The following is a 24,621-nucleotide window of genomic DNA, read 5'->3' as shown; positions in this document are numbered from 1 at the left end:
CTTACTGCAAGCTGGCCCAAAGGTCCCTGCAATCAAAGAAATCATTGTGGTTTTGCATCTGGCATATTTATGCCCCCTTTCTTCTAGGAACCAGTCCGTCAGCCTCTGAATGCATCTCAACTCTCAGAAAAGTGTCCAGAAATACAGATCCATCAAAGGAAGGAGAGAAAGGCAAGAAGTCTTCATGCTACCAAACACAAGCCAACTCTACCTCGTCAGGCCTGTTTAAGATACATAAGCAATAACGACTGCAAAATCCATACCACCCTATACCAGCCTCGGCCAGAAGCAAGAGAAGACTTGTATATGAACAAGAAATGCAGGCGATGAGCTCCCATGAGCCCTGGTCTATAATCAACCTCACCATTGACTTCTCTCTACTGATTTCACTTACGATGACAGGGAAGAGTCCATCAAAGCATAAACCAGAAAGTCAACCTCGTACCAAGTCAACCAAAAAGCATGAAAATTCAGAAAACTACATACCTAATCCAGTGTAGCAATGCTTGGTCTACTTCACAGGTTATATATTAATTGTTTTTAGCAATATGGTCTGCAGGAAGCCAACAGCCCCCCAATGCCAGAACACACTTCCCAAGTGCACAGCTAGGAAAGCTATTTGCCTATGTTCTACTGGATATCGTTTCAAAATTTCCTTTCTTAAAAAAGTCCTTTCCTTCAGGCAAAGAAATGCCTTAAGATACTTGATCCCTGCCTCCACAATTAATGCAAACAAACAGAAGTCAGAATACTCTGTATACAGAATAACTTGTATACAGTTATCTGTGCAAAAGCATACAAAAAAGGAAGAATGAAGAAAACAACCTACTCACGCAAAGTTTCGTGAGGGAGAACATCTTCATGTTTTAAAAACAGGACTCAAATATGTGTTTTTTCCTCCAAATATAGGTTATAGATATCCAGGTAAAGAGGAGGGAGAAAAGTCACCTACAAATTAATTTACTTCCCTAAAGACCAATCATCAGAAAAGGGACAAAAGGACTCTTAAACATACCAATTAAACCTTTAGGTCTGGCAGGTTCTCAAACAGCAAGCATCTAAGCCACTTCCCTACCCCAAAGGACCAGGAACTAACTTCACATCAGTCAATCCGTCGAAGAGTCAGACAGACAGACAGAAGAGTCTGTCACACAAAAGAGCAACACAGCCACAAAGGACCTGCTCTAGGATGTACCGGGGAAGAGAAAACAAAGGCAAGTTATCAGGAAGAACTCAGCTCTGTACAAAGCCAGTTTGCTACTACAGCAAATCGCCCCCTTATCCTTGGCTTTGCTCTTGGCAGTTTCAGTGATCGGCACTAAACCACAATCCGGAAGCAAATGATCCTCCTCCCAGTGAAAGGCCCAAAAGGTCAATGCCTATGTCATGCACCTCACTTCGTCTCATCACGTAGGCATTTTATCAACTCACTGCATCTAAGAAGGGTAAGTATAGTAAGATATTTTGACAGACGACATTCACATAAATGCTATTACTATAACTGTTCTATTATTATTATAGTTTATTATTTACTGTTGTTAACCTCTTACTGTGCTTATTTTATAAATTCAGCTGCATCATATATGTACATTTAAGAGGAAACATAGTATATATAGGGCTTGGTACGATCTGCAGTTTGAGGCAGCCACTGGGGGTCTTGGAACTAATCCCCCGTGGATAAGGGCAGGCTACTTTAAGTTACTGAAATGGCTGTTTGGAGAAGGAATGTAAACTCTGCCAGACTGTTTTATGGGCAACCACAGAATCATTCACAGGTGAGGAACAAGGAAAGCGGTGCTAACAAAGAGAGCTACAGGACCACAAAACCAAAATGGAAGGAGTAGGAGGGACAGGGCTGCCCTGCAGGGCTCATATGACAACCAGCTCTGGCAGCCAAAACAAAGCAGGTCACCATTATCCGCAGAGAGTCCAATTACGAGTCCCATAGGAAAGATTTTTTAGGTGTTGGCTAGGCTTCTGGATCTATGTCAAAGCGGGCCACAGCTACTGAAAAAATTCAAATTCATTCATTCATTCAACACACGTGAGCTATAGAGGTGACAATCATCAATGCACCGAAGAGTAAATAAACCATTTAAAGGTGTGAAACTGAATAAAGCAAACCTCATTTAAAATGGAGCTGAGAGGCCAGAAGTGGGGAGCCCCACACACCCTACCACTCTATGCAATGCTTTAGAGCCCCAACAGAAAGAAGCCTATACCCTACCTCTCCAGCAAGAGGGACTTTCTCCTCCCCCAGCAACACCCCAGCCAACGAGAGACCGCCACAACTCAGCCAATGAGAAGCCGCTACACTTCCAATTCCACCCCCTTCAGTTCAAGGGACTTTGTTTTTAACAGCCCTGCCCAGCGCCCCCTTTCCCCTATAAAAGAGTCTTCCTCTCCCATATCTTCTGGACTTGACTATGCCTTTTGCTTCAGCTTGATAGTCCCAAGTTGCAATTCCTCTGCTATCCCCAAATAAATTCATTTTGCTGGTAAAGAAAACTACTTATTTTACTTTTAAGGTCAACACCTGCTAGGCAAGAATTTCTCTTGTTAAACTAACCAAGAAATACAGTGGTGCAAAGTAAAAATTCAGCACTGGGCCATCTGAAGATGATAACTTGGACTCAGATTCAAGGCAGGTATGAAAAGACAACCTAGGGCCAGGCGCCTGCAAGTCCAGGGTCTGGCTAATTTGATCAAGTTTCAAGTAGAATCTCAACGGCCACCAGCAAAGGGAACGCTCCCAGGTAAGCAAATGCCAGACTCCCCACGGCAGGGGTGGCAGAGAGCTTCCCAATGGGCATGTCTAGGGCAGGACCTAACAGAACTCCTTTTCAGAGGCTCTGTTGGTTGATTTACTCAACCAACACTTCCCCCTTCTCCCTCCCTTGACTTCGTAACTCTGGGGGAAACCCACTCTTCTCCAACTCAAGAAGTAAATCCTAGAGGCGCCTGGCAGGCTCAGTGCAAGAAGCATGCAATTCTTGATCTCGGGGTCATGGTTCCAACCCCACCATGGCTGCAGAGATTACTACTACTACTACTAACAGGTAAACTCCAGCGGGGGGGAGAACGAAAGAAAAAGAGGTTAAGTCCTATTTGGTGGGGCCCAATGAGGTGGTCCCATCCCTCCAGCCAGGGGCTCAGTGAGGCATGAGGCTGTCACCCAGGTCTGATGAGTGACTATGTAAGGAGGGGGCCTAGGGAGGCTTTCTGAGAAAGGTTTCCTGTACCTGAAGAACACTTCCCAAAAAAAGAATGGCCCTTTATCTGCCCACAGGCCAAGCTAAGACCCTGAGGACTGAGGTATGAAAAGGAAGAAGGAACCTGGATCCTTGAGGACACTGGGGACCACCAGCTGGAGGTGCCCTTCTTCTGGAATTTTTGCTGTGTGAGGAAACACACACTCTTCTTGCTGAAACCTTCTGAGCTGGTATTTTCGCCAACACTGAAAGCTTCCTTAGTGGTAATTACCTTCTGTGTGCTGCTCTCTGCTGACGCTCCTTCTCCTCAAGGTGATCCTACCGATTAATGACTTTCACCGTGACCTCACATTACAGTCACCTGGGGAGCTTTTAGCACTCCCACGGAGTAGGCCACAGTGGGGAACCAAGAAATGAGATCATCTGCAGGTGCAGCCCAGCCTCAGGAGCTGACGCTCGTCAGGGGCTGCCTGTGGAGCTCCATCAACCGCGGGAGGGAGGAAATGGCGGGTGCTTCGTTAAGCAACAGTTAGGACCCTCGTCCTCAGGACTGAACAGCTCAGCTCAGGCAAAATGGGCTAAGCCACGGATGAAACCTTGAAATCTCCTTCATGGAAGAAGGAACAAGCCACCAACGGAGGGAATCCAACAAGGAAAAGGGGAAAGAAGTATGTGACAGGACAACAGTCAGGTGCAGGGAAGCCACCAGGGGACAAGGGACGAGGAGCCCCGCAGCCCTGAACCCAGCCCGACTCTGATACTGGGAGAAAAGGAAATCGCTCAGGTCATCTGTGCCTTGGTTTTCTAATCCAGAGAATAAAGAGTGTGCCAGGAGTCTGCGAAGTCCCTTCCTGCTCTGACAATCTAGGATTCTAATTTCTCTGACTGTGCATAAGAATTGCTTATTAGGGGCACCTGGGTGGCGCAGTCGGTTAAGCGTCAGACTTTTGATTTCAGCTCAGGTCGTGATCTCAGGGTCATGAGATCAAGCTCCGAGTTAGACCCAACAGGGGCAAGCTTGGGATTTCCTTCCCACTCCCCAGCCCCCACCCCACCTCCAGTGCACCTGTGTGTGCTCACGCTCTAATTAAAACAAACAAACAAATAAGAGAAAAAAAAAAAAAACTTACTGAATGGCAAGCTAAGCCAAAACAGAGACTGAAAAGAACTTTATTTTGCAGAGGAGGACACAAGTCCAAGACTCAGAGCCAGGACTAGCGCTTCAGAGTCAGGCCTCCAGATCTCCAGGGCTTGGGGTCAGGGGGGCTAGAAGAGAACAGAAAGTGGCAGGGAAAGGCGATCTTTTCCTTCTAACTAGGTCTCCTCTCGAGCTCCTGTAGGATATTTCCCAAAACCAAATCCAAAGACCCTTCCCCCAATCCCCAAGCATCTCTGTTCCACGTTATCTCACAAACCTACCTAGCCCGAAATGCAGAGGCAAAGTACCAAAGTGCAATCTAAAACCAGTGGATGAAAAAATATTTAGTATTATAGTAAATTCAAAAATACAAAGAACCACCAAGGCAGTCCAAACCACCCCAGACCCATCCTTCCTCTCCTCTTACTGCCACCGAAAATACTCCCAAGTGTGTCTTGGATAGTCCCCAGCAAAGGGAGAAACAAATTCCAAGGTGCACACATAGAAATGGTGAACCTCTAGACCTTCCAGATACCCAATTCCCAAAGAGACAACTCTTATCAAGGTACTCTATCAAGGTACTGCCCCACAAGTAATCCCTCCAGGCCAGTTTCAAATACAAAAACTTTCTGCCTCCTGGAAACCTCTTGTCAAATTCAGCACAAGCCAGTGAGCAGTGATTTCGATCCTGCCGCTTTGAGCCGGGTTATACCTCCACACCAGGAACCCACACAAGGTTTGGGAGCCAAGACGCACAGTAACTGCCCGCACAGATGTGAGTAAATCACTCAGCAAGCAATCGAACAGCTGCTAAAATTCTGTCTCAGCATCGTTCCTAACCCGTGACCAGGAAGGAAATGCAATGGTGGGAATCTTGGTGATGGGGCCCCTGCAGCGGCCTACCGTCCAAGGCAAGGTCAGGTTCTACTTCTCTCTGTTACATCTGAGTGGTATGCAAAACTGCAGGCCCCAGAAGAGGACCCTAGTTCTCAGCTAATGAAACCAGCTCCCGGGTCTTCTTACCAACATCAGCTAGAGAGGACCGTCCTCACTCTGTGACACCCGTTTCCTTTCTCAGAAGTTGGAAGGGGCACACCTCAGATCTAGCCAACCTACGTACACGGAGACTGAAAAAGTCACATAACTATCTTTAAAACTACAGGGGAAAAAAGAGTATTATGATTTGTTACCTTCCCCCCGCCCCAAGATTTTATTTATTTATTTATTTGACAGAGATCACAAGCAAGCAGAGAGGCAGGTGGGGTGGGGGGTGGGGAAGCAGGCTCCCTGCTGAGCAGAGACCCTGATGTGGGGCTCGATCCCAGGACCCTGAGATCATGACCTGAGCCCAAGGCAGAGGCTTAACCCACTGAGCCACCCAGGCACCCAGGTTTCTTTGTTTTTTAAAGAGCCCTCTAACTAGGAATAGAGGCAGACTTCCTTATTTAGAAAAAATAGTCTGCACAGCAGAACTCTGTATCAAATTCCATACCTATTAAAGAAAAATTTAAGATGCATTTTCTTTAAGATCAGGAACGACACAGGTATAACCTTCCTATCACTACATAATCAACACAGTCACAGTCCTAGAGGTCACAGCTAAAACCTAAAATGGAAGATGCTGACAAAGGTGGAAGGGAAGAAAGAAAACGGCCATTATTTACAGATCTGAACATATGCATAGAAAACTAACAAGAATTCAGCAAGATTACCAAAAACAATGTGAAAAAAAATCATCATGATGCCCTTAACTAAGCAACCCAAAAATATATCACGCAAAATAGCAATATAAGATACGTGTCTAGGAACTGACCTACAAATCCACAAGATCTTTTATGGGACAATATTTAACTTTATTAAGGTTCACAAAAAGACAACTTTCCTCAAAAATTTTTAAATTTCAGTAAGATTTTAAACAGAAAATGTACAAATTCATTCTTAACCTTATACGATAGAATAAAGATCCTCAAAGACCTCATGCAAAGCTTTTGTTTGTACGCAGGAGAGATGAAGAGAGTTATCCCCTCCAGATATTAAGACTTAAAGACAAGCTAATAATCACACACATAAAACATGTATGATACTGGCTTCACAAGTAAACAGAAAACCCAGAAACAGGCCTAGAAATATGTAAGACTTTGGTGTGCTACAGCATCATACCTGAGCAGGGCAAGGACAGATCATTTATAGACTAGTAATGGAAAATCTATCCCACTATATGGAGAAAAATAAAATCCCTACTTCCCACTATATACCAGATAAAGATCTAATAAAAAGCAAAACTCCAAGGCTAACTGAAGAAAAAAACTATAAAAACTATAAACTTAGGGAACTAATGGATTTCTTAAACAGGATCCTAAAGGCACAAACCAGAAGGTGAAAAACTGACAGACTGATCTACATTAGAATTAAAGATTTCTTTCAACAAAGGATACCTCTCAGTTAACAGTACAACAGAGTCAGAGAAGATACTTGTGATATCAAATATGGACTTAAAAAATCAATAACCTAGGGGCGTCTGCCTTTGGCTCAGGTCATCCCGGAATCGAACCCCGCATCAGCCTCTCTGCTCGGTGGGGAGCCTGCTTCTCCCTCTCCCTCTGTGTGCACACTCTCTTCTATCAAATAAGTAATTAAATAAATCTTAAAAAAAGATTCAATTATTTTTTAAAAATCAATAACTTAAATATACATACCAAATACTAAAAACAGAAATGTGTATGTGCTATATACATATGATGGGCTATGATTCAGCTATGAAAAGGAATGAAATATCAGCACATGCTAGAACATGGGTGAACTTTGAAAAGATTATGCTAAGTCAAAGAAGCCAGTTACAAAAGGCCACATATCCTAGGATTCCATTTATAAGAAGTTTCCAGAATAGGCAAATCTATAGAGTCGGAAAGTAGGTCCTTGGGGGCCTACGGATGGGGAACCTGGGAGGAAATGTGGAGTGACTGGTCATGGACACACGTTTCTTTCTGGGGTGACGATAATGTTCTAACGTTCACTATGGTGATGGCTGCACAACTCTGGGAATACACCAGAAACCACTGAAGACTTCACCTAAATGGATGAACTATGTGGCATGTGAATTCTACCTCCTTAAAGCTGTTTTTTTAAAAAGAAAACAAAAACAAAAACAAAAAACAGAGAAACCAAAAAGACTCAGAGTGGCAGGTGGTAAAGCAAAAGTACCCTACTCCAGAGGGCTGATGGAAATAAGAGCCGTATGAAAAGATATTCAAAAATCCTAAATCGCTGGAGAAATGCATATGAAAACCACCAACGAGATACCATGACACACCTACAGAGATGGCTACCATAAAAAATGCTGACAAAGCCAATGCAAAATGACAGAGCCACTATGGGAACTCCAGCAGACGCTTAACCACATGACTCAGCAATCCCACTTCCAGTTATCTACCCTAGAGAGACGAAAGCTTGCGTGCACGCAAAACCTGTGGGGGAGTGTTTACAGCAACATTACACATAATGGCCGACACCTGGAAACTACCCCAATGCCTTTTGATGGGTCAATATGGTACATCATGACAATGTGCATGACCCAACAATGAAAAGGCACAAAGAACGGACACACACAAACGTGGATGAATCCCAAATACACGACGCTAGCTGGGAGAAGGACCAAGGATGTGCGATTCCCTTTACAGGACACTCTGGAACCTGCACATCCCCAGGGACAACAAAACACATGAACGGATGCCATGGGATCAGATGGGCGACGAGTTGGGAATTATTTGCGATGCTGGGATTGTTCTGCGTCCTACGTACGGCGGTGCTTGTAAGAAGCCATACGTGTGTTTAGACGCATAGAACTAGAACTGTAAGAACTGTACACCCAAAAACGCTTAATTTTACCGGATGCAAATTTTGAAAAACAACCATGTGGTAGGGAAAAATAAACTCGTGCACAACACACAAAATACTGTGTCTACTGAGGACACACTATCCTAAGACATATCAAAACCTATGACACAGAAGAAAAAGGTAGGGGATGAAGAAGGAAATACAATCAAATGGATGAAAACAGACCAGGGTCTTACACAGATCAATACTGATGGTACCACACACTGAAAAACGGGGGGGCGGGGGAACCTCCACTCTCCTCATCTGATGTCCGTAAATGGAAAAAGTGGAAAGAAATACTGGGGGGGGGGGAAATGACCAATTCTTGATTTAATGGAATAAAACAGGTCATTTTATTAATTAGGCAGTTAGCCCAAAATTCGGAGAGGCTACAGTAGGACGATCTCTGCTTAAGACTAAGAATGACACGCCACTGTCAAGAACAAGTGACCAAAAAGAACTAAAAAATAAAAAACATACCAAAAAAGGGGGAAAAAAACCAAGGCATCAGCATCTCACTTGCTGCACTCATCAACTTTTGACCTTGGCTGTCATCAAGAACACAGACAATATATCAATGGGAGGAGGTTACGCAGCACTCGTCTGGGTATTAAATAATGTCTTGGTGGTATGAACTTTGTTGTAAGCCCATGAGTGCTCACGGGAGAATCCCGCTTCCTACTAAGACACTCAGCGGTGAGGGAAGGCTCCCTCTGTTTCCAGAGACCGGCATCCCTGGGCGGCCAGACCAGCAGCACTCTCCAGGGCTTTGTTGAAAAGGGCAGAGTTTGTAATGGACGCTAACCAAGAGAGGGTCCTCGACAATATTCAGGTAAATGACACACTTACTGCCCCATAACGTTCTGAGAAATCCTACAGCCTTTGTCCTAACTTACATCAAAGTAAAAGTCACGGAGGAAAGCATCTTTCAGATACCACTGTCCCCAAAATACCGTGTGACATTTCAGAGGTTAGCCCAGCATACAGAGCATGAGGTCCCGGTCCCGGATGCGGACGCACCCTGCTCACGCGGCTCCCGAAGCTCGCTTGTGGTCTGGCCACAGAATCACATGGACATCATCATGGTCTCTAAGAGTGTCCAAAATACCCCTGGGGATATTTCCCAGAGTCCCAACCGAAGCCCCAGAAATTCCATTCCTTCTACCTACATTCTGGGACAAAAGATCACGGCTCACTCCACGGGCTGTGCTATCTCCGCGGTGGCACGGTGGACACTCGGGCTGAGTTGTGGGGGCTCTGCAGGGTCTGTAGGAGCAACCCCGGTCTCCACCCACTACCACACACCAGTAGCACCATCCCTGGTGCTGACAACTGAAAATGTCTCCAGACGTGGCCACGGGTACCGTCAGCATCGCAGGGTGCGGCCTGGGGATGTCGGCAGGAGGTACAGAGAGGGACCACATCTACTCCATTTAGGTGGCTGGGCTGGGCCCCAATTTCACATGCCCTTCTCTGTTACAACCACAGAAAGTCCCATTCGGCATAGGGACTCCTAACAGCAGGCGAGTTCTGATTTTCCTCTCTGGCCCTTTAATTCTGCCTTGTTGACTCAAGTTCAGTTAAGCTGCAAATCGTCGCTCATGCACTATACCCAGAGAATCCTAGATACCAACAGTACCGCATCTTCTCTGTCTCAGTGAGAATGTGCTGGGATTCTCTGCCTTCAAGGGCAGGGAAGGCATGAGCGAGGAGGAACCTGTGTGCTTTATTTAAGAATTCCTGAGGCAGAGGAGTGTTTACACGCATACTAGGCATATATGTGAAGGGAAATGCCTCCCAAAAGTATTGCTAACTATGTCTGAAACTAGGTCAGTACAACAGCAGGATCTACTGTGGGGCAAGCAGTTGGGAAAAAAGTGTGAGCAAAGATAAACTGAGACATGTCCCAACAGATATGTTTACTATCATGTTGCAACACTCTTATTTCATTTCTGAGATTAAAAGATTGTGAAATTATAATACAATATGGGGAGGCAAGAGACTGTAGTTTTGGTTTGGTTTTTGGGTTTTTTTCTTGAGATAAAGCAGAACAGGCTGAGTACATTGTCCAAACGTGGATGCTTCTGAGAGTCAAGGGAGAGGCTACTAGTCACGCTGGGACAAGAAGCATGAGCATAGCGGGTGGACGGTAACCCACCCAGCAGCCTCGTTCACAAAGATGCCAGCCACTTATACACGCTTTCTTTTATTTCTTTTCCTAAGGGCAAAATGATTGCTTTTTCTATTTCATCAGGAACTATTTTACCTTTGGAGAAGGAAGAAGAAAAAAACCAAAGACGTCAGAAGTCAAAATAATTTAACTCTAAAAAATCATTGTGGGGGTGCCTGGGTGGCTCAGTGGGTTAAAGCCTCAGTCTTTGGCTCAGGTCATGATCCCAGGATCCTGGGATCAAGCCCCACATCAGGCTCTGCTCATCACGGGGCCTGCTTCCCCCTCTCTCTCTGCCTGCCTCTCTGCCTACTTGTGATCTCTGTCAAATAAATAAATAAAATCTTTTTTAAAAAATCATTGTGAAGTGTACTTGTAATGTAGACAACATAGTCAACCCTTTTACCAGCCTAATCTGTATTTACGTAGAGCATTTGTTTTCTAAAACTCATCAGGGGACTTTTCCATGTTAGTTTTCTAGTGAATCTGATGAGTAAAAGTACCCTAAATTTTTTCAGGAACTGAAGAAAACCTTAGTTTTAGGTTGGGGATCTGAATTCACTATTAGACACCTACTCACTCCATGGACATGTTTCCTTAGTATCAATACTATGACAAAAACAACTAAGAGAAACACAGCTTTTTTTGTTTTCTGGATTTTTTGCCTTGCATCTGATTTGCTTTGGTTAAGCTGGCTTCATGTTTGAAAGTACTAAGTCATTTACTATATAAAAGGAAAATGATCAACCTTGTTTTTAATATGCTAATGATCTGTTTTTAAGATTCATGAATTTGGGGGGGGGGGCGCCTGGGTGACTCAGTCCATGAAGCCTTGACTCTTGTAGCCTTGACTCTCCTACGGATCTCAGGGTCCTGAGATCCAGCCCCTCCCCTCCTCTGCGCTCAGCAGGGAGTCTGCTGAGATTCTCACTCCCTCTGGCCCCCTCCCCAAAATAAATCTTTAAAAGAAAAAAACTCATGAATTTGAGTCATTTGGCACAGATAACTTATCTCTTAAAAAAAAAATTATCATTTGCTAAAGATCTCCCACACGCCAGGCACTTTATCTACCTGTTCTCAATGTTGATCAATAACCCCGTGCTTCTGCGTTTTCTCCTGAGAAAGTCAGCAGCCTAAAGCACGCCGGGGGCTGGGGGGGGGGGGGCGTTCAGCACCTGTGCTAAGACCCAAGCCCAAACTCCTGGCCCTGACTGTGACCCTCAGAGTGGAGATTCTAATAACACATCTAGCTCCACAAATTGACGACGACAAAAAACCCCAGAAGAGCCAGGTAGAGCTAATGAGGGTGAGCAGCACTTGTAAACGCTGCTCAAGATGGAAACAGGCTTAGAATCCTATGGAACATCATGCCCTGTTACGATCTTCTGTGTCTTTCCTGCCTGACTAAAAACCACCGAATTCTCTCTCCCCTCCCGCACACCACCTGGAGCACTGCCGCGTGCACACGCACACTCACACACACATGCAGGGGCGCGCACATGCACACAGTTTCATTCTGACCTTGCGGGTGGTATTTTTCTAACAGGAAATTCCAGTAGTTTACCGTTAGGACTCAGAGGCTTCTGCTTAATTAAATTCTCACTGGTTTCATTTCCCAAACATGAAACACCTGAACTACAACAAATGCGGTTCTTCTCTGGACCCTGGTAACCTTCAAGCCCCACCCAGGCTTCAGATTCGTCAGCAGAACCTGAATTGTTCTCCTCCTTCAACCGACCTTGTTCAGGGGGAACACTTGCTCCTCGGCGGTTCTGGATCTGATCACAGCCACACAGTAGGAAATCAACTCCCCGCCCCTCATCTTCAGTAACGTTCAGGAGCACTCCGGACCTATTGTGCTTAATCTCTTTTTCTAGACCAGATGATGGAAACCAACGGACACAGTTAGGAAGCCTCTAAGTGCTAGCCCAGTACGAAGAACCCAGTTTCTGCTCATTTCTTCTCTGCCCAGTCTTGGTATGTGAAAGTCCTTAACGCCAGGTGAAACGGAAGGCCCTCGCTGCCATCAGCCCTTAAAGAACTAAGAATATTACCTCTGAATGCTACCGGGAGATTTTAGAAGGCCAAGAAAAAACACAGAAAGCACAGTAATTTTCAACTTAATGCCAAAGACCCACTGACCCATTTGTCTTTTCTATCGATTTAATTTGTATCTTACCTGACAGGACTTTACAAGCTTAAACTGCGTCAGCCTGCAGAGATGATAAGGAGCCCCTGGCTCATCACTGAGGCTCTTCCTCTGGGCAAGGAACTTCATGGAATTGATAAACAAGAACCAGCGGATAGACTCACAGTTCTGGATTCTTGTCCTGCCCAACTCAGTAACAGCCATTACTGCTTAACTTGAAAAGTTCCTTATGTTCTTAATCCAATTGCACAGAATCCGCTTTTATGTGATTTAAGAAACCAAGGGCAAGTTTCCACATTGATGATATTATTTTTGGCATTCTTGAGGCAGTTATATTCTCTAAAAGACAATCTGCCTAGTAAAATGTAAGACATTCTAGACAAAGTTATCAAAATTTTTCATCCTCCTGAAGATAGTCAGTGGAGAAAATCACTCTGGAAATTACTCTACATCCTTTACAGGGTAAGAGGCTTTGGAAAGGGACGGTTCATTGAGCACCAAGCCCACAGCCTGCTCCATGACGCTCGTGATGAGATGCCCTTTCCCAGCCTCTCCAGAGTCTGGTGTGGTCGTATGACTGAGGACTGGCCAGGGGAACACAGGCAGAAATAATGTGTTCCATACCTAGGCCTGGGCACATGGACACTTCTCACAGGAGTCTCCATTCTGACTCCCACAGTGACTTAAGGCCCACAAGCACAGCCACGCATGGAAGGTGGAAGGAAGAATAACAAAGGAACCAGGGTTCCTCAATCACTGTCTGGAGGAAAACCACCCATAAATCAGGCTTACCAGTGAGCAAGAAATAAGCTTGTATCCAATGTGAGCTGTTATAAGTTAGGGGGCGGGGGGAGGCAGGTTATTCTAGCAGCTGACATGTTAACCAAATAAATTTACTGGACAACTCTAGATCAAGGTTAGGTTGACTTGGAATATCTGTTCTAGAATCAGTAACTCCGGCAAGAACGAGACATTACCAGATGGAATCTCTAAGTATGTAGAGTCAACACCATGTTTGGCCATAATACAGCAATCTATTCCAGCAGGCAGTAAAAATTTTGCTGGAGAACTGGGCTGAAAAAGATATTTTTGAACCACTGATCCTTTATTTCCATAGTTGACTATTAGCTGGCATAAATCACCAAAAATTTGCGAGAATCTTCTACCCTTCCTTTGCCGAAGGCATCAGGAACATATTAAAATACAACATCAACACACCACATGAAACCAACTCTGAATTTACTATAAAGCTACTGTCAAAGTCATTTAACAAAGAATATTAAGTGGTACAGCAAACAGAGGTCAAGTTGAGTTTCTTTGGCTGTTTGTTTTTTCTCAATAGAAATTTAACATCACTAAGACCTTTGCTTTTCCCGTCCGGTAGTCAGACGTGTTCGCTTAGACCATGAGAATCAAAACATACGGTGCTTCCTTTTCTGCCCTGTCATGACCAAAAATGGATGCACCCCACCCCAACATCCACTGTTGTCACTGGCACACTTCCTCCTCCATGCTCTGACCTCAGTGAATACGTCCTTCATTGCAAGGTAATTTCAGAGAAGGGGTATGAATAAATTCAATTAAGGAAGGAAATTAACACTCGTTAAGTACCTAGCACAAGCCAGGTATTTTTACATACTTGATACCATTTAATCTTTCCAACAATGAGGTATATACCATAATTTTCCATTTTACAAATGAGGAAGCAGGGAAGTTTTTCAAAAAACAAACAAATAAGCCTGCTCAAAGCCACATGCCAAGACAAGCAAGATTCAAGGCCAAGACGTCAGACTCCAAAACTTATTCTCTCCATTTCAAAAGGCTGCATTTAACCCATGGCAGACTGCCATCCTTTGCCATTTGAACCTATGTCACACTGCCAAAAAAAAAAAAAAAAAAAAAGATTGGATTACCACTCGATTTTTATTTCTTTAAATATTAATTTTAAGTGAATCGATGGGTTCTCAAAATGTCCATCCTTCCGCTTATACCTTATTATTCCATTTCCACAAAGTCAAAGCCTGCACTGTCAGGAGGCTGACATGGCGAGCGGCACCATGAAGAATTTAGAGCATAAACCCGGTCGGGAGGAAGCCTAGCCGTACATTCTCTGGGCTCACCGCCGCCCATCTCTCAGGAAGGAGTTCTTTCTACCTTTCCACAAGTTATTTTAGAATTTTTGTTCACCAATTCTTAATTGCCAAAACCCCACATTGGAAGATACTACACTGTTAAGGTCAGTAAAACAGGCGTTAAGTCAAGGGACTTGTAACCCAAGGGACGGCCTTATGCTTTCTGAGTGGTGTAACCGGAGTGACCAACATCTAACACAGCCCCAGGAGGGACCGGAACACCGTTCTCAACGCTCGTCTTACCGACTCACAGAACCAGGTGAAGTCAAGGACAATGCGTAGTGTAGTGTTGTAACTCTTTTAAGTAATTATTTACTTACCTACAATTCTTCAAAGTCAAGTGGAGATAAACTAGCTCACTCAACAACAGTATCAGTTCCAGCAGTTTTTTTAAAACAGTATTAAACTACATTTGATAACTGAAAATATCAAAAGGCTACTATTAGGGCAGCATGAGTTTTTACGATAAGCCATTCTAAAACCGGGGAAAGTCATCGATGCCCATTATAACACCTTCAGAATAAAGGTGTTTTTGATGACCAAGTCCCCCTCAGAAATAACTTTCTTCTTTGAAAGGGAACGTCAACAAACACTTTAACCAAAATATATTTCTATAGGTGACATTTAGGATGATAAAACTATCAAAGCCAAGTTCTTTTGATCGCAAAGGTCAGAACATTTCTCCTTCCTCTGAAAGCTGCCACACTGACGTCCTTCACGTACACTGCTCCAGCTCGGTCACGCACCGTGTCATGGAAAATTGCATTCTCATTTTCAAGCCTTACCTTCAGGTAGGATCCATAGTATTTGGTTACGTATGGACTGTCACACTGACTCAGCACTGTGATTTCTTGTTGAATGTCCTCTATCTCATCTTCAGCTTCTTCCAGATCAATGATTTTTATGGCAACCACTTTCTGAGTCCGAAGGTCAATGCCTTTGAACACCTCGCCAAAAGAGCCTTTTCCAATTTTCTCCAGTTTCGTAAAAAGCTCTTCTGGATCTGCTTTCAGGTTCTGTAGGAGAGAACAAAAAGAAGAGAACCTTCAGAAACTCACAAGATAGGGACAGATTTTCCTTTTTCCTTACAAACATAAAGAACACAGTCTTCCAGTCTTCTTCATTTAAGGGTCAGGATGGTTGTGCTCACATCTGTTCACACCCAGGAGAACACAGAGATTTCTAAGCCTCATCTCTATGAAACACGGCGAGTGTGCAAATGAGAACCACCCAGATGGGAAAGGCACCAGCACTTGCATAATTAAAAACCAAAACCCTTATTTGAATGCATTATGATATATGGATTTATTGAAAAACACTCCTATTGAAGCAAATATTCCACTTTTCTCCCTCTTTTCCCCCTCTCTGCCTAATTTTCTAAGTTCAGGTTGGTTACACACTACAATGTAGGTTAACCAGCACTTACTGATCCTAACAGGCGTGGTCTGAAGTTCAGCAAAGGCAGCCCTATGCATCTTCACCTACAGCTACTACCTTGGCCTCAATATTTTAACCAGAACCCAGGAAACAGTAAGAAGCTGTTTCCTTTTGTCTTGTAAGCATCACGCCCTTGAAATCCCTTCTGAAAGCTCTTAATCTCTAGCGCGATTAGGTGAACACACACACACACACACACACACACACACACTGTCCATTTCCAAGGGGACTCCAACACCCACCCTAAGGACTCGGTGACCAGAGAGATGTGTGAGCAGCTGAGTTCTCAGTGGGCAGCAACCTGTCATCCCAGGAGGTGCCTGCTTCAAACTGAGGGATGAGACTGACATTCAGCAAGGAGACTTAGGGGTACGGCCTATCTCAGCACGAGGGACCGTCCACCCCAAAATACTGCTGGCACCACCTGGAACCCCACAGAGTAAGACAGGACCCTGGGATACACCACCTCCCACACCTGCTGTCAAAAATGCTGCCCACAAGCGAGAGGATGGCAGGCTCACCCTCAAAGTCTACCAGTCCCTGTAAGAAATGGAAACATGGAGAAGGAAGGAAGATGGGGAAGGAGAAGGGCTGAAAAGGGGGGGAAAACAGGCACAGGAGGAGGAGGTGTGGGGGGCCATCAACAGAGAATTACAGCAATGTCAACAGCACCGTGAGTTAGAGGAGCTCCGCGGGCCAGTCAGGCACTAACCACGAACCTGCTTTCAAGGTGAAACCCACGGAGTCCCAAGCAGCGCCTCACGAGGGAGGGACTGCTAAACCCCAGCCCGCCCGTTCCCATGCGGAGGGGCTGCTGCGCCGCAGTGTGAACCCCGCAGAGACAGCATACCCCACTAACACAGGAGCACTAAGTCAGGGGGTGTCTCACGGACGCCAAAGAAGCCCCATTTTTGAGACTGCACTGAACAAGGTAAAAGCTCGCAAAACCCACTAACCCCATCAGTAAAAATGAATAAAGTAAGCCAAGAAAACGAACACATCCTGGGTTGCAAGAAAAAGGAACAAGAGAGAGACCACGTCCATCTTCAGCAGCTAGAAATTCCCGTTTCCAAACCCCTTCCCTTACCTCCTTCCCCCCAGGATGAGGGGAGGGGGCCCTCCTTTTCTTCAAGGCCAATCCCAAGCGCTGAGCTTTTGAGTCCATCCTTCTGTCCCTGGGGCTGTGGCTTCAACGGGGGGCCGGCTTCACTGCTCCCTCTTCAGCTCAGCCCTCTCTACAGACCCGTCAGCCTTGGCAGCCTGCTCGGCTTTCTCCCATTTGAGAAAACACACACACTGGGCTTCCCTGGTTGCCTTCCTCCTTCACCCTCTCCTTCCCTTTGAGTTCCCCGCGGGTCACCGAGTCCAGCCGGGTGCCCCCCCCCCCGCCCCCGCCAGTCCGGCTACAGCCCAGAGGCTTCGGTGCCTGATCCCATCCTCCTCCACGAAGCCCTCCCTCTGGTAACTTTCCAGGCCGCTGGCATTAAACCCTGCTCTGCACTCGGCTCCTCCCCGTGCCCCTGGTCCCAGCAGAGTCTCCCCACACAGACTCTACCCACGTGGCACAACATCCCTCCGCCACTCGTCCCCGCCACACAGTGTCACAATTTGGGACTGTGTTCCCCCAGCCTGGCTGGTCGGAAGCCCCTGGGACACGTGGGCAATCCCAAAACGCTCTCAGCCATGCACGCGGCAGGGGCACATAACCCATATTATTCAAAGACCCCAATTAATTCTGACGAATAGCCACCTCCTAGGAAGAATGGCTTTAAATTACGCATGGGGTAACTTTCAAAACCGCGAGCTCCTGCCCTGCCTTCTGAATTTTAACTCCTAGGATCGAAGACTTGCTAGATCCCTAATTCTACATGGACATCTCAAGCTCCAGCTACACGAACTGCATTTGTCACTTCCCTGAACCGGCCAGCGCTCCCACACTACCTCCTTCACTAGACTAGGAGCCGAGGGAAGTCAGGGACCATGTTTTAACTCCTGACCCATGTCCCTGGACACGATGACTGATGGCCAACAAATGTCCCCTGAGCAGGAAGAAAGCCCCAGCCTCACACCGACACACACCCTCCAGGGTAGAGTCTACAAAGAATATCCTAATTCAGAGGAGCTGAGAGCCCAGGGAAGGGGGAGTGAGGAACGCGGCCCACCAGCTTGCAAGGCTAACGGAGCGGTAGGAAGAGCCTCCTGAACTGGCAGAAACGGCCTCTGTGGCCTCGGAATGACCCGCAGGCTTGGGCAGGCTTGTTGGAACGCAGACTGCCTGGCCCCAGCCCCGGAACTTCTGGTTCAGCAAATGTGGTGTGCGGCCCCCAAGCACCAGAGAGCAACCAGGTGATGCAGATGCCACGGGTCCAGGGACCACACTGTGAGAACCACTGCTCGGGAGACCCGGGGACAGAAGCGAAGCAGCCTTGACAGGCTGACATGCCGCTAAGATACAGCTGTTTTAGGTCAGCTGACCTGACACCCTCTGTTAACTGTCCCCCCCCCCCCCAGACTAAGAAAAGACAGTGGCATTCCTTTTTGAGAATTAATAGAAAATGAAGCCAACAAAAGTGTATCCACATTCCCACAGTGTCGGAGAGGAGAGCAGGGAGCCTGGTACCAGGATAACCCCAATGAACCGCCTCGCTCTAGGACCATACCCCCCCTTTGCAAAGTGACTGGCCCTCCTCCCAGCAAGAGTCTGCGTCCCCACCCCCTAAATCTGGGCAGATCCTGACATAGGCTCTGGCCAACAGAACGTGGGGACTTCTAAACCTAGGCCCCAAAAGGGCTGAGGAGACTGGGACTGAACACATAGGAGGGACCCACTCAGCCCCTGCGAGAACCACAGCTCAGGTGACCCTCAACCTCCCAGCCTCGGCCCCACTACCGGCTCACCGAGCTCATCGCAGCCGCGTGACAGCCCCCAGCCAAGGCCAGCCCAGCCTCCTGGGCAGCCACCGACGCACGAGAGGGAGCAATTTGCTACTGGAAACCTCCAGGTTTCAGTGGGCTGGTTACTCACCACCACGACGGACACCACGGCTGACGCTGAGAAGGAGCCTGCTGCCCGGGGCAGGGCCGGACCTCGGAGCTGCCCAGGACCTGTTCGCTGCTACACGCCCCTCCCTCCCCCCATTCTTGAAACAGGCCCAGCTGCTGCAGTCACCGTGTTCCCACCCCGCCATGCTGGTTTGGTTGCTTGTTTTGGGGGGTGTCTTTTCAAGCCTTAGCTCCCTGAATGAAGAGAAGCCAGATCTGTGAGCTACAACCTGGTGGCCCCCCCGGGACCATCGCCGGCAGAGGCTGGCAGAGCACAGACTCCAAGGTCGATGCTGTGCCACCCGGGAAGGGAAAAAACAGGAGATCCATATATCCTTCAGCTGTAAAGGACACGGATCCTTGGGGACAGCAGGCAGGCGGGGAGATTATTACAGTAACAACTCCATCGCCTTACGTCCACACCCCAAAGCCACTGTGCCCCTTGCTCCCACCCAGAGGTGGCCTGAATCAGGCTGGCCTTTGGATTTCCTAGGGCGTTGTGCTCTTGCCAAGGTTAAACCTTAAGAGGCCCTGCCTGCAGCATCTGTCTCTGACGTTTTGGAATGCATCCATTGGCACAAAAGGGGGCCCGGGCTAGCCTGCTGGAGAGGTCACACAGGGAAGAACCAAGACACCAGACACACCCTGGGGCCCAGGGCAGACAGCCAGCACTCCTCCTGCTGACCACAGGCACGTGAACGAGCCCAGGAAGGACCTGCAGAGAAACCCTAGTCAACCCAGGAATCATGAGCCACATTCCATCATCAATGTTTCAGGCCACGATGCTCTGGGAAGAAGTTAGACAAGAACAGGCAACCAGTTTAACAGAAATCACACATCACTGCCAGAGAAACGTGTCCATCGTGGGGGCGGGAGGGGCAGACAGACATTCTCTACTCTAGTGGTTTCTTTTTTTTTTTTTTTTTTAAAGATTTTATTTATTTGACAGAGAGAGATCACAAGTAGGCAGAGAGGCAGGCAGAGAGAGAGGGGGAAGCAGGCTCCCTGCTGAGCAGAGAGCCCGATGCGGGGATCGATCCCAGGACGCTGGGATCATGACCTGAGCCGAAGACAGAGGCTTAACCCACTGAGCCACCCAGGCGCCCCGGAGTGTTTCATTTTAATCAACTGCCCAATTTCCCTCTGGCCTGATGGAAGACCCAGCTGCTCACACGACTGCTTGGACCCTCTCCTCCAAAGCCCTCTCCTGCAGCCTGTACCGTGCAGCTGGCGGCCACTGCTTGCTATTGCATCTGCTCGAGTGTGGCATGTCAGTCCCCACACTCTGCCCCTGTGTCAGCAGCTGGAACCGGGCTGCAGACTGTCCCTGGCATGGAGGGAGACATCTGCTAATACAGTGACAACAGGGGACTAAACAAGCAGGGTCCCTTGCCCTTTGGCAAGTCATTATCAGGCCGTGCAGCCCCACAGCCATGAGAGACTCAGTGCCAACCATGACCTCGTTCAGAAAGCAGCTTCAGCATTCGCCTGTCGGAATCTATGCCACAGGCAAAGCAGATCCCCTTGGTAGAACGGGGGCCGTTCTGACCACCATCCTGAGGCTTTTCTCTCCAAAACGGTTTATGCTGGGAGCACCTAAGTGGCTCCTCGGATTAAGTGTCTGACTCCTGATTTGGGCTCAGGTCATGATCTCAGGGTCATGAAATCAAGCCCCACGCTTAAAATTCTCTCTCTCACCTTCTGTGCCACCCCCCCACCCCCGGCGAAGGAAGGAAGGTAGGTAGGTTGGTTAATGCTGAACTAAGCACTGGCCATCTTCCCAGGTGAGAAAGGCTTGCTGGCGTCTCACCCCCACATCCCACCTGCCAGACAGAACTGGAGCCCCAGCCAGATCCCAGGAAGGAGTCAGGACACGCAGCCCCTCAGCCTTCTCGGAAGCAAGGGAAGGTCAGGACCCTCCTGCCAACGTTCACCTCTCCTGGATCAAGGCGTGGCGGGGGGAGAGCCGGAGGTGGGGTGCTCTCACCACCCTACAGGTCCTGGACTCGACCCTCAGAAATACCACTCAGGCCCCCCAAGTCCAAATTCCCACTCCCACTGCTGGCCTGGAGAGCCTCATTCTGAGCTGGAGGAGGAAGAGGTTTCTCATGATGCAAGAGTTTGGATGGCGTTTATATGTTTACTATGCAATAGGGCCCCATATGCTACTCAACACCTGTAAACTTCCGTTTCCTCCTTTGGGAGAAGGGTCATGGGGACGAAAACAACAGTGCCTCCAGGAAAAGCACTAAGGAGTGGGCACCTAGCGCCTTCTCATGGCGCCAGGTGACACACGGACCATCCGATGTCTGCCCCAAAGGCCCTCCAACACGGAGGGCTCATCTCTAGTCACGGCTCTCCAGTTCTAGCAGAACCACCACCGGCTATGTCCAGAAAGTCCGGGAAAGGACATGTGGATTCCACTTCCGGGTGCTATCCTCCCACATTCATCACCCCTTCTCCCTAATACCACCAGGCTGCCCGTCTCATTAAACCCTGGCTACACTCTGGACCTTCCTACGCACTCACACATTATCCTGTTTACTGTTAATTACAAGATCTAGGGAGACCGGAGCATTTGTTAGACCTAATCATATTAAGGTCGGGATCCCTCAGAACTGACCAGAATAAATGGCAGATGCACTCCCTCAGGGGCAGGGCTCAGGCACAAGTCTGGGCTCTGGAAAAGCTCCTGAGCCCCGACCCCACGAGCCTGGAAAACCTCCAGGGCTCAAGGACTGTGGGAGAGATGAGAAGTCAGGGAAAGCCCGCCCCCCCGCCCCCGCCCCCACCGGTGAATCCAAAATCAACAGCAGCACACAAGCCTCTCGCTGAGTAAGATACAGAAGTTTCGGGGTGACCGGCTACCCTAGCGCCTGGGATCTCCTAGAAGCCCCGGCCACAGGAAATGGACACGTGCACAGCAGAAGTAGTGTCCCACGCCACGCGGCACAGCGAGGACAGGCCCACCTGCACCGTCGGGATCTCTTTGGGAAGAAAATCCACGTGCAGAGTGACCCGCTCCCCTCCAAAGCTCAGAGAAAGGGCTAAGCTGCGCGCTCCTGGAGCTCAGGCTTCTGCAACAATTCAGTGTATTTCATAATCCCTTGAGAGAATTCATTAAAATAGTTCTAGGATGACAAGTATTTTATATTTTTAAACTTGAATAGCTATTACTGTTTTCTTTGGATCGTTTCTGGCAATGAAAAATGCATTTGGCATTACTAATCAACTTTCAAAGCTCCTTGGCTTTAGCCGTCCCGCTCTGGCCACGCCATACTACCCCACTCTGGGTTAAAGCCAACCTTTGCTCTTTGTTTCTCTCTGAGAAGAGAAAGGAGCCAAGTTTGATATGTTCGAACACTTGCTACTTATCACATTCCTGTCCCTGCAGCAACAGAGAGGGGGATGGGGAGGGGGAGGCGGTGGCAGGTGTGCCCCATCCCCACCTCGGAACCAGGCAAGCATCCACTCACCAACCCAGATCTGTCCTCCCAGCGAGGCGCTCGGCCTCAAAACCCCTACCCCCGGGCAGCACCCCAGGCAGCCACCACCCGTGCAGCAGACGGGCACCCAGCCAGGAGACCCATGTGCCAGCCAGGGCAGCCCCACCACCCGCACGCCTCCGCCCTGGCCGCTCGCCGTCCCTTACCCTCATACCTGCCCAGCTCTCCCAGCCCGTGTCCCAGTGCTACTAGCCCTCCTGTCTGCCATTTCCACAGCAGCGGATTCCAACATCCTAATTCCTCTCCTATCCCAACCGCCCGACTGTGGCCATCATTCTTCTGGAATGTCTCTCCATGCGATCCCCCGTCCCCCCGCCTGACCCCACAGCAGCTGTGCCTCCAACTGACCCACTGTCGGACCTTCCTAAACCCTGTCAGTGGGCTCCCGCTTAACCTTAAAGCCCATGGTTTTCCTTCACTGCTGAGAACACCTGCAGGCAACACATCATCTCTACTGAAGTCCCAGATGCCCCCTGCGAACCAAAACCCCGGGGCTCCTTCCTGATCCCACTTTCCAACACCCCTACTGACTCTCCCGTCACCCACCTTCTCAACAGTCTACGAGCACCAGGGGTTGTAGAGTGTACGGTTCCATTTATAGAACATTCCTGAAGTGACAGAATTAAGAGTGACGGAGAACAGCTGCGGGGCTGCTGGGGGAAGGGATGCTGGGTAAGAGGTGACAGGCAGATTTTTCATGACAGTGGAACAGTACTGCATCCCAACCACACCCCCCAAAAACTACGGGCAAAAACTGGCGAGTCTGGCCTGAATTAGGTCTGCAGCTAAGTCACCAGCATCGTGGCAACATCGGTTTCCTGGTTTTTACAGCGCGAGAGGCTATCATTGGGGAATGCTAGGGGAAGGGCACATAGGAACTACACAGCGTTTTCTGCAACTTCTTGCAAGTCTTATAGTACTTAAAGTTATTAAAAATTCTTAAAAGAAAAAAAAAAAGACCAATCTCAACTGTGTGTCCCACACCCCCTTTCTTCTGCAACCAAAGAGATCACCCTTATTTCAAGGCTCCTGGGGGGGAAATTCCCATTTACTGCTTAATGACACTCAAACCTGACCACTCCCTTGAGCAAAGGCAGTGGCTCCAGTCTCCTGGTTCCAGGAGCACACCCACGCGGTGGGAGGAAAACCATATTAACATTTTTACAGGCTGTTTTCCCTCTTGAGATTGCGATCACTGAGGAATGAATCTTATAATCTCGCCAACCTAACCAGCAAAGAGGTGAGCAGCAAGACAGCATCCAGATTTCCCTCAAAAGGAAAGAACGGAGAGAATCTCAAGCAGACGCCCCTTTCCAAGAAGGAAAGCAGAAGACATATTCAAACAACCGAAAACAAAAACCCAGCCCACATCCAGAGCATTACAGGAAGGAGACCAGGAAAGTGGAGGCAAGGCCTAAGAACAGAACCAGTGTCAGCTGCTCGGCTCTCATGCACAATCTCTCATTTGGGGCAGCAGCTACCTAAGATCTGGAGAGATGAGACCCAAAATAAACTACTGGACAGTTACTCAAAACTATCCCTCTTGATGCTTAAATTACCTGCCAAAAACTATAGTTTCTAGGGGGCCCGAGCACTTGGGAGTCCAAACACATGAGCTCAGATCTCTGCTCTGCCAAATTCATAGCAAGTTACTGAAACTCCCAAATCTGTTTCTACATCTGTAAAATGGGCAAACAGTACATTTTCAGGATGCTCAAGAGATAAAGGAACATAAGGAAAACTGCTTCTGTTGTAGTTCTTCGTCGTTAACACTGAGCTGCCCTTTCCGACAGTGCTTGGTCATGACTCAGTAGTTTCTTAAAAGCCTTTCCCTTGATTGGAGACAGACGTAAACCCAAAATCACCTAACTCACAAACCAATGCACACGCCACTGCACTACCCTAAAATCAACCAAAACAATGAGGCCTTTCCTCCCTCAGGAAAGGAACGAGGGAGATTCT

At 47.8% G+C, this 24,621-nt stretch overlaps 1 protein-coding gene across 3 annotated transcripts in view; it reads right to left on the bottom strand.

Annotated features, from left to right (window-relative positions):
• STK24 (serine/threonine kinase 24) overlaps nucleotides 1-24,621 on the bottom strand; it is a 114,697-nt gene that overhangs the window by 50,917 nt on the left and 39,159 nt on the right. For 2 of the 3 annotated variants that reach the window (XM_032864120.1, XM_032864122.1), the window contains exons 1-2: nucleotides 17,199-17,291; nucleotides 15,460-15,690 (exon numbers count right to left, since the gene is read on the bottom strand). In XM_032864120.1, coding sequence (XP_032720011.1) covers nucleotides 15,460-15,690; nucleotides 17,199-17,276 — 309 coding nt within the window. In that variant the 5' untranslated portion in view covers nucleotides 17,277-17,291. Of the gene's footprint in view, nucleotides 1-15,459; nucleotides 15,691-17,198; nucleotides 17,292-24,621 lie in introns of those variants that run through there. The other variant, XM_032864121.1, reaches the window with a different exon arrangement.

Source organism: Lontra canadensis, unplaced genomic scaffold (assembly GCF_010015895.1).
Source record: "Lontra canadensis isolate GAN:19392208 unplaced genomic scaffold, GSC_riverotter_1.0 scaffold26, whole genome shotgun sequence".
Classification (NCBI taxonomy): domain Eukaryota; kingdom Metazoa; phylum Chordata; class Mammalia; order Carnivora; family Mustelidae; genus Lontra; species Lontra canadensis.
The sequence above is the reverse complement of the archived record's forward strand: the minus strand, read 5'-3'. Positions and strand labels throughout refer to the sequence as shown.